The sequence below is a fragment of the Cherax quadricarinatus genome, chromosome 23 (genome assembly GCF_038502225.1).
Source record: "Cherax quadricarinatus isolate ZL_2023a chromosome 23, ASM3850222v1, whole genome shotgun sequence".
Classification (NCBI taxonomy): Eukaryota; Metazoa; Arthropoda; class Malacostraca; order Decapoda; family Parastacidae; genus Cherax; species Cherax quadricarinatus.
Genome location: NC_091314.1, coordinates 22,242,851 through 22,260,726, shown reverse-complemented (window position 1 = coordinate 22,260,726; position 17,876 = coordinate 22,242,851). Strand labels below are relative to the sequence as shown.

Sequence of the window (17,876 nt, the reverse complement as noted above, 5' to 3'; positions counted from 1 at the left end):
GGTTTATTATACAACCTGGCCAGCTCGGAGACACGCACTCCACTTTCATACTTATCAATGATCTTTTTCTTCATCTCTATAGTAATTCTCACCCTTATTGCTGTAGGGTAGGCACTAGAAGCTTTCTTGGGGCCCATGGTCACTTATTTTCCAGATAAAATAACCAAAAACACTGTAATAATACGAAATCTTACGATTGTATGCTTGGATGCTACCGCGGAGGCTGGCTGGTAAACAATGCCACCGGCGGAACATGTAAGGATAGCTAAGGCGCACATTGGATGCGTCTCGGACGAACAGCGGTGAGCGGGTTTTTAAGCGGTATGCGAGGCAAAATTTTTGCGATTAAAGCAAGTGGTATGCGGATTAATCGTTATGTGATGCCAACAGTATGCGGGGGTCCACTGTACACTCTTCTGTTATCTATCCCATCTCAGGCTACACTTTATTGTATTCTTCAGATCCTTTTCCTGATGGGACATTTAATGAAAGTACCCTTCTTCTATGCACTGATATTCCGTACCATCTGCTATTTGTTCGTACTTCGCTGCATTACACAGCAGCCCGTATCCACTTGCATAGGTGGTATACGCTCTGTTCTTTATATCTCTCTCCTTCTCTGGCATTATCTATCCCGGATATTGCCTTTCTTGTTTCATCATTACCGCCACCGCTTCTGTTACTTGGCGATTTTAATGCCCATCATTTCCTCTGGGGGGGTCTCACTGTGATTCCCGTGGCATTCAGTTAGAGGCTTTTCTTGCTACCCACCCCCTCCGTGTTTTAAATACAGGTACTCACACCCATTTTGATCCTCGGACTCTCACTCTCTCTTGCATCAATCTCTCAGTCTGCTCTTCCTCCGCCGCATTAGACTTCACCTGGTCTGTTCTCCCGGATTTACATGACGGCGATCATTTCCCAATCATTCTTACTTTCCCTTCATATTCACCACCTCTTCGTATCCCACGCTGGCAATTTGATCAGGAAAATTGGAACCTTTACTCACAACTAACTGTTTTTAGCGAGGTTCCTTCTTCGTCCTCCATTGATGAGCTTTTACACCTCTTCTCGTCCTCCGTTTTAACAGCAGCTTCTCATTCTATACCCCAAACTTCGGGCAGGCATTCTCAGAAATGCGTGCCTTGGTGGTCTCCTGCTTGTGCTTGTGCAGTACGTTTGAAACGCGCTGCGTGGGGCAGGTACCGGTACAATAAAACCACGTAGAGACTTCTTGATTTTAAGCAGAAGCATGCGATCGCTCGCCGTGTCATCCGTGATGCTAAACGCACTTGCTGGCGAGATTCTCCACCATCACCTTTGCTTCCTCTATGAGTGCAGTCTGGAAAAGAGTACGAAAACTGAGTGGTAAATATTCTCCTGACCCGGCTCCTGTTCTGCGGGTTGCCGGTGTTGATATAGCAAACCCACTAGATGTTGGCAATGAAATTGGCAATCATCTGGTACGTATTTCTCAGGGGCTCCATCTATGCCCCTCGTTTCTTTCCTCAAAGTCTGCCAGAGAGTTAGCACCCTTGGACTTTTCTTCTCTCAGAGAAGAACAGTATAATGTGCCTTTTACACTTCAAGAACTGGAGGCAACACTCTCAGCTTGCTGATCATCGTCAGCTGGGCCTGACGACATTCATATTCGTATGCTTCAACATTTACACCAGTCAGCCCTTGCAGTCCTATTATGCCTTTTCAATCTTATTTGGTCACAAAGAGTTCTTCCACAGCTGTGGAAATCTGCCATTGTTCTCCCTTTCTGCAAACCGGGTACTACGGGACATGAAGCCTCCCACTATCGTCCCATTGCTCTTACCAGTGCAGTTTGCAAAGTGATGGAACGCCTGGTAAATAGACGTTTAGTGTGGTATTTAGAGACACACAACAGTCTCTCCACTCGTCAATATGGCTTTTGTAAGGGCCGCTTTACCATAGACCCCTTACTACGCTTGGATACGTATGTTCGTAATGCCTTTGCGAATAACCACTCAGTTATTGCCATATTTTTTGACCTTGAGAAGGCATATGACACAACTTGGAGGTATAATATTTTGGCCCAAGCCCACTCCTTAGGCCTCCGAGGCAATCTACCATCCTTCCTTAAGAACTTTTTAACTGACAGACATTTCTGTGTTCGGGTTAATAATGTGCTCTCCCCGGACTTTATCCAGGCTGAAGGTGTCCCCCAGGGATGTGTTCTGAGCACAACACTTTTTCTCCTAGCTATAAATGATTTGGCCTCTAGTCTTCCATCAAATATTTGGTCATCACTCTATGTTGATGACTTTGCTATTGCCTGTGCAGGCGCTGACTGTCACCTCATTACAGTTTCTCTCCAGTATGCGGTCGACCGTGTTTCCAATTGGGCCACCACACATGGGTTTAAATTTTCCAGTACCAAAACTCACCAAATTACTTTCACTAGACACTCTGTCATCTCCGATCATCCCTTGTACCTCTATGGCTCCTGTATCCCTGAATGTGATAGTCAGGTTTCTGGGCCTCCTCTTTGATCGTAGGTTATCCTGGAAACCTCCATTACCTCTCTGAAGGCAACTTGTCACAGCCGACTGAACCTTCTTAAAACCCTTGCTCATCTTTCATGGGGAGCTGATCGTCGAACTCTCCTTCGCCTACATTCCACCCTCATTTTATCGAAACTTGATTATGGTGACCAAATCTATTCAGCAGCCTCTCCTGCTACTCTCTCTAGCTTTAACCCCATTCATCACCAAGGATTACGTTTATGCCTTTGTGCTTTTCGCTCTTCCCCTGTTGAGAGCCTCTATGCAGAAGCGAACGTTCCATCCTTATCCGATCGCCGTGATGCCCATTGCCTTCGCTACTATGTACGCTCTCATGATCTCCGCAATCCTTCCATTTATAGAATGGTCACTAATATTAATAGACATTCTTTATTTGTTCGCCGCCCCTGTTTACTCCGTCCCTTCTCTCTTCGCCTACATTCGCTCTCGTCTTCTCTGCAATTACCACCTTTCTATGTTCATGTAGCATCTCACTTTTCCCTACCCCCCTGGGAAGTTCCAGCTGTTCGAGTCTGTTCTTTCTCTCTCCCTTGCTCGAAAGCCCAACTGTCTTTGGTCGCTTCCTGCTCTTTTTCTTGACCACTTCCACTCTCATTCTCATGCCATTGCAGTGTACACAGATGGCTCTAAGTCTTCTGATGGCGTAGGATTCGCAGCAGTGTTTCCGGACAGCATTGTACGAGGGCATTTACTATCTTCGGCTAGTATTTTTACTGCTGAATTGTATGCCATTCTTGCAGCACTTATCCATATTGCATTTATGCCTGTGTCATCATTTGTGGTTGTCTCAGACTCCCTTAGTGCTTTACAGGCTATACAGAAATTTGATACACCTCACCCCTTAGTCCTCCGTATCCAACTTTGGCTACGCCGCATCTTTACCAAGCATAAAGATATTGTTTTTTGTTGGGTCCCTGGTCATGTTGACGTACAGGGCAATGAACAGGCAGACACTGCTGCGTGGTCAGCAGTACATGACCTACCAGTTTCATATAGAGGTATTCCATTTACGGACTATTTTGCTGCAATAGCTACCCACCTTCACACCCGTTGGCAACAACGTTGGTCTACTCTGCTCGGTAACAAACTTCAATCAATTAAACCAAGTACATATAGGTTACTGGCCGTCTTCTTGTCACCAGTGTCAAAGTTGGGAGACTACTCTCTCCCGTCTTCGCATTGGCCATACTCGTCTTACTCATGGATATCTCATGGAGAGGCGCCCTGCTCCTCTCTGTGAGAACTGTCAGGTTCCATTATCAGTCAGCCACATTCTGTTAGACTGCCCACTTTATCAACGAGCACGCAGAATTTACCTCTGTTGTCGTCTTCGCTCCGCTGCTCTCTCTACCTTCCCTTCTTGCTGATGGACCCACCTTTCATCCGGGCTCTCTCATTGACTTTTTGACAACACCTGACTTACTTCACAATCTCTGATACCTTCAGCCCTTTCAACCTCAATCTCTTGCTACCCTCTACCCCCGCACTATCCCCTGCCCCGCTGTTTTCTGTAACCTACTGATCATCCCTTCCCCTTTCTGCCGCCCAATACCCTTGCATCCTTCCTTACCCTGCAGCGCTGTATAGCCCTTGTGGCTTAGCGCTTCTTTTTGATTATAATAATAATAATAATAATTTGTTTCTGGGTCTCTTTAACACTTCCCTAAAATGGGCCAAGACTTTGTCACTGTACATTTTGCCTTGTCAGGGTGATGTTTCTCCATAAATCTTTCCATCTTACCCCACATTTCAAAAATCTCCTTAATTTCTTCCATCTCTCTCCCTCCTCTGCAGCAAGATTATGAGCTGCGATCTGTTGCTCTTCCTGCTGAAGCTCTTGCAGCTCCTCAGTGGTGAGCTCTTCGTTGTGGTATTCCACCAACTCTTCCACATCCTCCAAACTCACATCCAACCACATAGAACTCCCCAGTGCTGCAATAGATTTATCAACAGACAGGCTCATCAGGGTCAGCCCCAAACCCTTCAAAATCCCTCTTGTCTACACAATCTGGCCACAATTTTCTCCAAGCAGAGTTCAAAGTCCTGGTAGTCACTCCCTTCCAAGCCGTACCTATAAGGGTTATGCAATGGAGGATGCTGAAGTGTTCTCGCCAAAAATTTCTTAGGGTCAAGTGAGTGTCTGAGGTCACATTCAAGCACCTTTGAAACATTGCTTTGGTGTAGAGTTTTCTAAAGTTTGCAATGACCTGCTGGTCCATGGGCTGGAGGAGAGGAGTGGTATTCGGGGGCAAGAACTTTATTGTGATGAACCCAAACTCTTCGAAAATTAGGTCATCCAAGTTTGGAGGATGAGCAGGTGCATTGTCCATTACTAGGAGGCACTTGAGATCCAATTTCTTTTCCAGGAGGTAATTCTTCACACTAGGGCCAAACACTTCATTGAAGTACTCGATGAAAATTTCCCTCATTATCCATGCCTTACTATTAGATTTTCAAAACACACAATTTACTCTTCATAACATTGTTTTTCCTGAACACTCTGGGATTTTCAGAATGGTACACTAGTAACGGCTTCACTTTGAAATCCCCACTAGCATTAGCACAGAACATGAGCGGCAGCCTGTCTTTCATAGGCTTGTGTCCTGGCGGTGCCTTTTCCTCCTGTGTAATGTAGGTCCTCTTGGGCATTTTCTTCCAAAAGAGGCCTGTTTCGTCACAATTGAACACTTGTTCAGGTTTCAGTCCTTCAGCCTCTATGTACTCCTGGAATTCATGCACATATTTTTCAGCCGCTTTGTGGTCTGAACTGGCAGCCTCACCATGCCTTACCACACTGTGTATGCCACTACGGTTCTTAAATCTCTCAAACCAACCTTTGCTGGCCTTAAATTCACTCACATCACCACTAGTTGCAGGCAATTTCTTTACCAGATCGTCGTGCAACTGCCTAGCCTTTTCACAAATAATCGACGTCATAATACTATCTCCTGCTAATTGTTTCTCGTTTATCCACACCAGTAATAATTTCTCAACCTCTTCGAGTACTGGTGATCTCATTTTTGTCAGCATATTTACCCCCTTTGCAACAACAGCGTCCTTTATTTCCTTTTTCTTGGCCACGATGGAACATATGGTTGTATAGGGTTTGTTATACATCCTGACCAGTTCGGCCGCACTTAAGCCACTTTCATATTGTTCGATGATGTTTTTCGTAAATTCAATCATATTTCTCACCTTCTTTACCAAAGGCTTGGCACTAGGAGCTTTCTTTGGAGCCATGGTAGCTTATTTAGTACTTGCAAGCTCTAAAATGAATGGAATACAGTGGACCCCCGCATAGCGATATTAATCCGTGCAAGAGAGCTCATTGTTATGCGAAATTATCGTTATGCGAATGAATTTTCCCCATAAGAAATAATGGAAATCAAATTAATCCGTGCAAGACACCCCAAAGTATGAAAAAAAAAAAATTTTACCACATGAAATATTAATTTTAATACACACAAACTGAAAAAGGCATGCACAATTACATGACACTTACTTTTATTGAAGATCTGGTGATGATTGATGGGATGAGAGGTGGAGAGAGTGTTAGTGTTTAGAAGGGGAATCCCCTTCCATTAAGACTTGAGGTGTCAAGTCCTTTTCTGGGGTTACTTCCCTTCTTCTTTTAATGCCACTAGGACCAGCTTCAGAGTCACTGGAGTTCTGTCGCACAACATATCTGTCCATAGTGGCCTGTACCTCTCGTTCCTTTATGACTTCCCTAAAGTGTTTCACAACATTGTCAGTGTAATAGTCACCAGCACGGCTTGCAATAGCTGTGTGAGGGTGATTTTCATCCATGAAGGTTTGCACTTCAAACCACTTCGCACAGATTTCCTTAATCTTTGTAGTAGGCAATTTCTTCAATTTCTCTCTCCCCTCCTTTGAACCAGTTTCCTCAGGTCTGGCCTCTTGCTGTTGAAGTTGATCTGTCAGCTCATCAGTGGTTAGTTCTTCATTGTCCTCCTCCACCAACTCTTCCACATCATCCCCACTAACCTTCAACCCCAAGGACTTTCCCAATGCCATAATGGATTCCTCAACTGGCATAGGATTCTCAGGGTTAGCCTGAAACCCTTCAAAATCCCTTTCGTCTACACATTCTGGCCACAGTTTCTTCCAAGCAGAGTTCAAGGTCCTCTTAGTCACTCCCTCCCAAGCCTTACCTATAAGGTTTACACAATTGAGGATATTAAAGTGATCTCTCCAAAAGTCTCTTAGAGTCAGTTGAGTTTCTGAGGTCACTACAAAGCACCTTTCAAACAGAGCTTTTGTGTACAGTTTTTTGAACTTTGCTATAACCTGCTGGTCCATGGGCTGCAGGAGAGGAGTGGTATTAGGAGGCAAAAACTTCACCTTAATGAATTTCATGTCCCCATAAAGTCGCTCTGCCACGTCTGTAGGATGACCAGGGGCATTGTCTAACACCAGGAGGCACTTAAGTTCTAATTTCTTTTCAGTTAGGTAATCTTTCACATTGGGGGCAAATGCATGGTGTAACCAGTCATAGAAAAAGTCCCTAGTGACCCATGCCTTACTGTTTGCCCTCCACAGCACGCACAAATTTTCCTTGAGGACATTCTTTTGCCTGAACGGTCTGGGAGTTTCAGAGTGATACACTAATAAAGGCTTCACTTTGCAATCACCAGTAGCATTGAAACACATCAACAGAGTAAGCCTGTCTTTCATAGGCTTATGTCCTGGGAGTGCCTTTTCCTCCTGAGTAATGTAGGTCCTGCTTGGCATTTTCTTCCAAAACAGGCCTGTTTCGTCACAATTAAACACTTGTTCAGGTTTCAGTCCTTCAGTTTCTATGTACTCCTTGAATTCCTGCACATATTTTTCAGCTGCTTTGTGGTCTGAGCTGGCAGCCTCACCATGCCTTATCACACTATGTATGCCACTACGCCTCTTAAATCTCTCAAACCAACCTTTGCTGGCCTTAAATTCACTCACATCATCACTAGTTGCAGGCATTTTTTTTAATTAAATCCTCATGCAACTTCCTAGCCTTTTCACTTATGATCACTTGAGAGACGCTATCTCCTGCTATCTGTTTCTCATTTATCCACACCAATAACAGTCTCTCAACATCTTCCATCACTTGCGATCTCTGTTTCGAAAACGCAGTTAAACCTTTGGCAAGAACAGCTTCCTTGATTGCCTTTTTGTTGCCCACAATAGTAGCGATGGTTAATTGGGGTTTACTATACAACCTGGCCAGCTCGGAGACACGCACTCCACTTTCATACTTATCAATGATCTCTTTCTTCATCTCTATAGTAATTCTCACCCTTATTCCTGTAGGGTTGACACTAGAAGCTTTCTTGGGGCCCATGGTCACTTATTTTGCAGATAAAATCACCAGAAACACTGTAATAATACGAAATGTTCCGATTGTATGGTTGGATGTTACCACGGAGGCTGGCTGGTAAACAATGCCACCGGCAGAACATGTGAGGCTGGCTGAGAGCGCACATTAGACGCGTCTCGGACAAACAGCGTTGAGCGGGTTTTTTAGCGGTGTGCGAGGCAAAATCTTGGCGATAAAATGTAGCGGTATGCGGATTTAACGTTATGTGATGCCAACGGTATGCGGATTTAACGTTATGTGATGCCAACGGTATGCGGGGTCCACTGTATTATGAAATATTTCGTAGGAGCAAGTGAGGGGACCGGCGCTCACTGGTAAACAATGCCACACTGGCTGGGAAGGGAGGCCGCCCTGGCTTACAGCGTGCGTACGCGTCCCGGATGAACTACTATTCGCGAGTCAATCTACGGTTAGTGAGCCCATGTTTATACGAAAATATCGCTATGATTTCCGAAATCTACGACTCTCGAGCCCTACGATTATCGAGGGACCACTGTACCAAGTCCCAAAACCACCTTCCGTTGTGCCATTTAGGCCGAGGTTCTTGCCAAATGTCTTTTTTTTGGGGGGGAAAGTGTATCTGAAGCTCGCTTGTAACTCTTTTTGGCTTGCAACTCAAAGCGAAAAATCAACTGAGCAGCGGCTCGTAATTCAGAAAACTCTTTATGTTGGGGGCACTCGTAAGTCAAGGTACCACTGTATATACATGTACCATCCGAGTTACGACCTGCTCGAGATGCAACCACTCGTATTTATGACCGTATGTTTGGCAGTAGGGCTGGGCGGGTTGATGCATTCCACCATACGACAGTTGACCACTACTCACAGGAATACGCCATCTTGGGAGAGCTCTTAGATCACTCAGGCAGCATAAGTTTGAGGTACTCTGCCCTGTCAGCAGCATCATACTGTATTAACTGTATTGTACTGTACTGTATATATGTATCTGGACAATAAATTTCACCATGGCTCATAAGAAGTCTGAATCTTGCCCTGGAGCTTGTGGCAAGAAGGCAAGAAAGTAACATACGATACTATGTAGGTACTTTAAATAGCAAAGGTTTGACATTATGCCCTACCCAGTGTGTCAGCAATTTTCTAAGGTTTGACTTACGTCCATTTTGAGTTACGACCGGTTGGTCGGAACCAAGCTCGGTCATAAGTTGGATGGTACTTGTACTCTGATAATACCTGTACCTAAATAAACTTACACAGTGTGCTTGCTTGCAGGCACTCGTTAAAATCACTTAGTATTTTATTGGTCTTGATGCCATATTAATAATAATAGTACTCAATAATCACTCTGAGGTGTATTAAATATCGTATATTACATTTTCATTAATTCTTGTATGTATTATATTTTTTCAAAATTATATAATAAACCCACTACCTAACATATAAACACGATAAATACACCCCACAGTAGAATAAATTAACATAAATATGATATATTAGGTGTAGATGAACATGTATCAGCTACAACCAGATGCATTCATCTGTTTACATTCTCTGTGTCTCGTCTCTCATTTACTCGTTCTCTCTCTATTATTCGTTTTACCTCATTTACTCGCCTCTCACTCAACATTGACTAAATATTTTAAGGTAAGTAACGAGTATACGTACTGTGTGTGTTTTCCTTTTTGTTTTTAATGCCAAGTTTTATTGCTTGCTTAATACAGTGGAACCTTGACTTACGAGTGTCCCAACGTACAAGTTTTTTGAGATACGAGCCGTCCCTGGGCTGATTTTTTGCTCTGAGTTACGAGTCCGCTCCCCCTGCTTCCCCATAAACACAAAATCTGGACACCTAACTTGTTTATCTATGATTTCATGCTTTAATTCTTTGGAAATCATCCTCTTTTTCTTCTCAGCAATGTCCTTTACACTTACTTTCTTGGGACCCATGCTTAGAAAAGCCAAATTTGGCCAAATGACTATCAAAAATGTAAACAAAGCATGAGAGAACTGCTCCCACAGCGAGGTAAACAGTGCAGTGAGTTGGCAGCGTTCATTATTATTATAATTATTATTAATTATTATTATTGCTATTACAGTATTATTATTAATAATTTAGGTAACTAGAGCACAGATCCAATTCCCGAGATCAAGAGCCCACACCAGCGTCAAGGTTCCTTGACGCTGGTGAGGGGCTCTTGATCTAGGGAATTGGATCTGTGCTCCAGTTACCTAAATTAATGATGATATTATTATTATTATTATTATTATTATTATTATTATTATTATTATTATTATTATTATTATTATAGAGCTTCAGCTCCCTAAATTACCCCTTCGGGGGTTTTTGACGTACTAGTATGCCTAAATTAGCGCCCTCAGATCTAGTGAGAGAAAGCTGGTAAGCCTACATATGAAAGAATGGTTCTATGTGGTCAGTGTGCGCAGTATAAAAAAAATCCTGCAGCACACAGTGCGTAATGAGAAAAAAAAAAAAACTTTAACCGTGTTTTTGGCTTAAAACAGCGACTTTGCACTGCATTTTTGTATGGTATTTATTGTTGTATTCTAGTTTTCTTGGTCTCATTTTATAGAATGGAAGACATATTACAGACATTGAGATGATTTTGACTGGTTTTACAAAGAAAAGTACCTTGAAATTGAGCTCAAAGTAGCAGAAATGTTCGTTGATATTCAGTAGTAAATTTCAACTTACAACCATTTCGACTTACGACCGGTTTCTCGGAACCGAACTTGGTCGTAAGTCGGATGGTAGGTGTACACACACACACACACACACACACACACACACACACACACACACACACACACGTACGTGTGTGCGTGCGTGTGTGCGCACGCGCGCGCTCGCACACACGCGTACATACGTACGTATGTACACCTACCATCCGACTGAGTTCAGTTCCAAGAAACCAGTCGTAAGTCGAAATGGTCGTAAGTTGAACTTTACTACTGAATATCAACAAAACATTTTTGTAATGACTTTATTTTATTGTTTTATTTTGGTATTTCACATTTTACTTTACTTTTTATGTTGTAAGTACTGTATTTTATATTGTAAAGTTTAGGATAAACACTGTGTACAACACGAATAGTTGTTTATTTCCCAGAAATTTGGCACAAAAAACACAGTCGTAAGTCGAGTGGTCGTAGTCGAGCAGGTCGTAAGTCGGATGGTAGGTGTATATATATACGTATATATATTATAGCATGTTTACACATACCTGCTGGATACTCAAACCCTCTATCACTCTAAACACCCTTCACACTTTCTCCTCATTCAAGTTAACTTATGCATATTTACATTGTACTTCTTAAGGAAGGGCTTGTAGTATTGAAATTTAGGACATGAAATGTATACCATGTTAAGCATTTCATTCAACAGTTTTCCTTTTCTTTCAGTGGGTAGCCCAAACAGCAGTATTAACTCATTGCAGTCGTTGACACAGACAGCAGGAGGATCATTAGCAGGATTACGGCCGTTGGTACCTGCACTTACCCCTAGCCTCGCTAATTATTATAATGAAAACCTCATTACACACGTACAAAATTGGCCAGCTGAAGCCCTAGAAAAGCCGGTAAGTAAAATTTTACATGTTTTCTTCTCGGTTATATCATTGATAGCAAATTTTAAATGTGCATTTAATGTGTAGTGTTCAAAAGAAATTTCCAAAAATCTGTGGAAAGGCACATTTAGTGCTAAAGAGAATAATAATAGTTTACTGAAACCAACTGAGAAGGCTAAAATTTTTACCTTGTAGCTGACAAAAGAAAAAGACTGCCATTTATGATGGTAGTTATGTTCTTGAAAACAGTGTCTCAGACAAAAAAAAAAAAAAAAAAAAGATATAAAACAAACTGAAAAACATTAGGGAAAAATAGTTAAATTCCTTAGACCCTTACAATATTTTTTTTTTTTTAGGTCTCCTAATGGTAAACCGTGCATTGGTTAAAGCTACAAATGCTCCAGAAATAATATTTCTTACTTACCCTTTCACTGTCCAGACCCCCAAAATAAAACTTGCTCTCAGTGTCTGAAAATTTTCGGGAAAAGTGTACGGTAGGGTTATTATTGAAAGAATTAAAGGTAAGACAGAATGTAGGATTGTGGATGAGCAAGGGGGTTTTAGAGTGGGTAAAGGATGTGTAGAGCAAGTATTTACATTGAAGCATATATGTGAACAGTATTTAGATAAAGGTTGGGAAGTTTTCATTGCATTTATGGATTTAGAAAAGGCATATGATAGTGGATAGGGAAACAATGTGGCAGATGTTGCATGTACGTATATGGAATAGGTAGTAAGTTACTAAATGCTGTAAAGAGTTTTTATGAGGATAGTGAGACTCGGGTTAGGGTGTTTAGAAGAGAGGGAGACTACTTCCCGGTAAAAGTAGGTCTTAGACAGGGATGTGTAATGTCACCATGGTTGTTTAATATATTTATAGATGGGGTTGTAAAAGAGGTAAATGCTAGGGTGTTCGAGAGAGGGGTGGGATTAAATTATGGGGAATCAAATACAAAATGGAAGTTGACACAATTACTTTTTGCTGATGATACTGTGCTTATGGGAGATTCTAAAGAAAAATTGCAAAGGTTAGTGGATGAGTTTGGGAGTGTGTGTAAAGGTAGAAAGTTGAAAGTGAACATAGATAAGAGTAAGGTGATGAGGGTATCAAACGATTTAATAAAGAAAAATTGGATATCAAATTGGAAAGGAAGAATATGGAAGAAGCGAATGTTTTTAGATATTTGGGAGTTGAAGTGTCAGCGGATGGATTTATGAAGCATGAGGTTACTTTATTTATTTATTTATTTTATGTCTTTGCAAACAGTACATTGAGATTTTATAATTACAATAGTGGGTTGCAATGCAAAGGGAGCCTTTATTATGCCTAGGCATTATGGGCCAACTTAACATTATTGGCTTAGACTACTTAACACTAAGGATTATATCATAGTTGTACAGTAGGATAGTGATTATTTCATAGTTGAACAGTAGATTATTAATTATAAGTGAATTAAATTTGTAAAAGACAAAGGATATATTCATATAGTCTAAAATAAAATGCTTTTTGTGAAAACAATGGTTCAATTATATTCCTGTCAACAATGAATAAAAGGTTCAAAGTGATTGTTGAAGTTATGATGTGGGAGTACATAGGTGAGTATGTGTGTACAGAGTATTTAGCGTTTAGTCTAGGGTGATTAAGTGGCTTTTGAGAAGTCTTAAATTGATTTTCAGACTGGGTTACTTTAATATCTTCTGGTAATGAATTCCATATTTTAGGGCCCTTTATGCGCATAGAGTTTTTACACTGATATGGACACGAGGTATATCAAAAAGAGATTTGTGTCTTGTGTTGTGGTCATGTGTCCTGTTTAGGCTTGTGAGGAGAAGTTGGAGTGGAGAGTTTATATTTGTGTGTATTGTTCTGTGTATGTAGTAGGCACATGAATAAGTATGGATATTCTTAACCCTTTCAGGGTCCGTGCCATAAATCTACGGCTTTATGTTCAGGGTCCAAACGTAGATCTACGCCATGAGGTCAGCTCACTCTGATAAGCTGTGAGTGGTAAATTTGGACCTAGATATGAGAGAATATATCTATGTGGTATGTGTGCACCACATAAAGCAAATCCTGCAGCACACAGTGTATAATGAGAGAAAAAAAAACTGAGACTGTGATTTTCGATTAAAACAGCGACTTTGCAGTGTTTTTTCGTATGTTTTTATAGTTGTATTTGCGATTTCTTGGTCTCATTTGATAGAATGGAAGATGTATTACAGAAACAGAGATTATTTTGATTGGTTTTAGCACTGGAAATGGCTTGAAACTGAGCTCAAAGTAGCAGAAATGTTAATTTTGCAGATGTTCAAGAGTAAACAAACAACCTCACACGTCTAATACACGCCAGCTGGTGGGTCTAATATACATTCACAAATGTGGTGATGATATTTATACAATTATTACAATAATGCATAACTGTAAATCTTTTATTTTTTGGTTTGAATAAAAATTTAATTTTGACTAAAAAATCAAAATGGAATTCATTTGTAAAGCCTCAAAACGTAACTAATGAACAGAGGAAATGTTAGTTTAGTGCCAGGAATACCTACATTGTTTATTCTGAACCCTATTTTGAAATTGGAATATTTTGAACTTTGTGTTAAATTGGCCAAAATACCAATTTTCGATCACTTTATTTTGTAGTTTAAACGGTTGACTGGGCAATTTATTATGCTAAATCGATAGAATAGAAGGAATACTAGTGAAATAGTTAAGAATTTGGTCGACTGGAATAATGTAATTGGCCTAAAATGGGAGTCAAAGTTGGCAAAATCGCTGATTCGGGCAAAATTGCTGATTCGTAAATATCGCAGACACATCAAAATTTGCGAGAGCATAATTTCGTCAGTTTTCCATCAAATTTCGTACTTTTTGTTTTATTACCTTCAGAAAAAGATTCTCTACCATTTCATAAGAAAAAAAATTATTTTTTTTTTTTTTAACCCTTTCAGGGTCCAAGGCCAAAATCTGTAGTCACGCACCAGTGTCCAAGAAATTTTGAAAAAAAAAAAAATTATTTTTTCTTACAGAATTAAAGAGCATATTTTTGTGAAGGTAATAAAACAAAAAAAAATTAGAATCTGATCAGTACTTAACGAGATACAGTGCCAAGAAGTTTGTAGAAAATGATGTGGTGGCGGCAACATCGACGAATTCCACATACGCGTATTATATTATTTTGTTGTTTTAGTTGTTTTTTCTTTTCTTTTCCAATTTTTTTCTATTCCTACTAACATTTGGGGCCTGAGAGACCAATACTGTATATAATTGATATATATATACTCACTGTATTGAACACAATAACCGCACTAAAGTTATTATCATATTATTGTTTACTACTGTTGTTTATTACAATAAACATGCACAAATATTGTATAATACTAATGTTCTATCATATATTTACATATTTACAATCACTGGACATGGTTTTAGAACTGCTGGAGCTTGTGGAACTCCTTGAAAAAAGGCACCATGCACAGAGGCACCTTACATTCCTCACACATAAACCGAGTGTCTTTGCGTCTTGGTTGCCGTCGTTTTGTTTGTGCACAGACAATGCATCTCTTCTGAGCAAATTTCTTTTGAGTTGAAGGAAGCTGTATTATGAAATGATCACCTTCTCTCCTCAAACGCTTGGGTATATTGTGATGAATTCGAGGACCATGTTGTATTGCAGGTGTTGTTACCTGGTACTTCATTATGAGTTGTCTGACAACAGACAAACAAAATTCACCATATGGTGGTCTGTTACCAGTCTTTATTTGGTACATATTATATGCATTCAGCATTGAAATGTCCATGAGATGGAAGAAAAGTTTCATGTACCACTTGTAACTCTTACGAACACAGTCAACAAAACCAATCTGCATGTCACACTTGTCAACCAAGGGCATGTTTTGTGTATAATCAATCACTGTCACTGGTTTTCGAATACGTTCATTAGTCACTCGATCAACTTTGCCACTGTCTTGCATTTCATTACGGTGAATGGTTGTCAACAATGTGACATCTCGTTTGTCATGCCACCGTAATGCCATGATGTCATTGGCAGTAAACACCTGCACGTCATCACCACGAACGCCTGCGTTGAGCCTGGGCATATGTTTACGATTAGAACGCACTGTGCCACACACATCTGTCTTGTTCACTCGCATGAAATCACTGAGTAATGGGCTTGTGTACCAGTTATCAGTATATAATGTATGGCCCTTACCAAGATAAGGTTCCATCATGTTTCTCACTACGTCACCTGATATACCCAATAACATCTTGGTATCTTTCAATGTTTTACTACCCGTGTATACAACAATATCCAACACCAGGCCACCGTCACAATCACAGAGTACAAACAATTTTATACCAAAGCGGTTCCTCTTGCTCGGTATATACTGCTTGAATGACAGTCTACCTTTGAACAAAATCAAAGACTTGTCAATTACAAGATTCTTGAATGGATAAAAGTATATCCTGAACTTTTGTTTGAGATACATGAAAACATTTCTAATCTTGTATAACCTGTCACTTCTGTCAGGCCTGGTTTTGTCAGAGAAGTGCAACATACGTAACAGTAAGATAAACCTTTTTTTTTTTTTTTTTTTTTTCAACAAGTCGGCCGTCTCCCACCGAGGCAGGGTGACCCAAAAAAGAAAGAAAATCCCCAAAAAGAAAATACTTTCATCATCATTCAACACTTTCACCACACTCGCACATTATCACTGTTTTTGCAGAGGTGCTCAGAATACAACAGTCTAGAAGCATAAACATATAAAGATACACAACATATCCCTCCAAACTGCCAATATCCCAAACCCCTCCTTTAAAGTGCAGGCATTGTACTTCCCATTTCCAGGACTCAAGTCCGACTATATGAAAATAACCGGTTTCCCTGAATCCCTTCACTAAATATTACCCTGCTCACACTCCAACAGATCGTCAGGTCCCAAGTACCATTCGTCTCCATTCACTCCTATCTAACACGCTCACGCACGCTTGCTGGAAGTCCAAGCCCCTTACCCACAAAACCTCCTTTACCCCCTCTCTCCAACCCTTTCGAGGACGACCCCTACCCCGCCTTCCTTCCCCTATAGATTTATATGCTTTCCATGTCATTCTACTGTGATCCATTCTCTCTAAATGACCAAACCACCTCAACAACCCCTCTTCTGCCCTCTGACTAATACTTTTATTAACTCCACACCTTCTCCTAATTTCCACACTCCGAATTTTCTGCATAATATTTACACCACACATTGCCCTTAAACAGGACATCTCCGCTGCCTCCAACCGTCTCCTCGCTGCTGCATTTACCACCCAAGCTTCACACCCATATAAGAGTGTTGGTACTACTATACTTTCATACATTCCCTTCTTTGCCTCCATAGATAACGTTTTTTGACTCCACATATACCTCAACGCACCACTCACCTTTTTTCCCTCATCAATTCTATGATTAACCTCATCCTTCATAAATCCATCCGCCGACACGTCAACTCCCAAGTATCTGAAAACATTCACTTCTTCCATACTCCTCCTCCCCAATTTGATATCCAATTTTTCTTTATCTAAATCATTTGACACCCTCATCACCTTACTCTTTTCTATGTTCACTTTCAACTTTCTACCTTTACACACATTCCCAAACTCATCCACTAACCTTTGCAATTTTTCTTTAGAATCTCCCATAAGCACAGTATCATCAGCAAAAAGTAACTGTGTCAATTCCCATTTTGAATTTGATTCCCCATAATTTAATCCCACCCCTCTCCCAAACACCCTAGCATTTACTTCCTTTACAACCCCATCTATAAATATATTAAACAACCATGGTGACATTACACATCCCTGTCTAAGACCTACTTTTACCGGGAAGTAGTCTCCCTCTCTTCTACACACCCTAACCTGAGCCTCACTATCCTCATAAAAACTCTTTACAGCATTTAATAACTTACCACCTATTCCATATACTTGCAACATCTGCCACATTGCTCCTCTATCCACTCTATCATATGCCTTTTCTAAATCCATAAATGCAATAAAAACTTCCCTATCTTTATCTAAATACTGTTCACATATATGCTTCAATGTAAACACCTGATCTACACATCCCCTACCCACTCTAAAACCTCCTTGCTCATCCGCAATCCTACATTCTGTCTTACCTCTAATTCTTTCAATTATAACCCTACCGTACACTTTTCCTGGTATACTCAGTAAGCTTATTCCTCTATAATTTTTACAGTCTCTTTTGTCCCCTTTCCCTTTATATAAAGGGACTATACATGCTCTCTGCCAATCCCTAGGTACCTTCCCCTCTTTCATACATTTATTAAACAAAAGTACCAACCACTCCAACACTATATCCCCCCCTGCTTTTAACATTTCTGTCATGATCCCAT

General features: G+C 40.6%; 1 protein-coding gene across 2 annotated transcripts in view; it reads left to right on the top strand.

The window, feature by feature from the left end:
• Positions 1 to 17,876, top strand: part of wcy (WW domain-containing adapter protein with coiled-coil wacky) — a 235,902-nt gene that overhangs the window by 178,345 nt on the left and 39,681 nt on the right. For both annotated transcript variants that reach the window (XM_070088011.1, XM_070088012.1), the window contains one exon: positions 11,314 to 11,489. In XM_070088011.1, the coding sequence (XP_069944112.1) occupies positions 11,314 to 11,489 (176 nt within the window). The remainder of the gene's footprint in view (positions 1 to 11,313; positions 11,490 to 17,876) is intronic.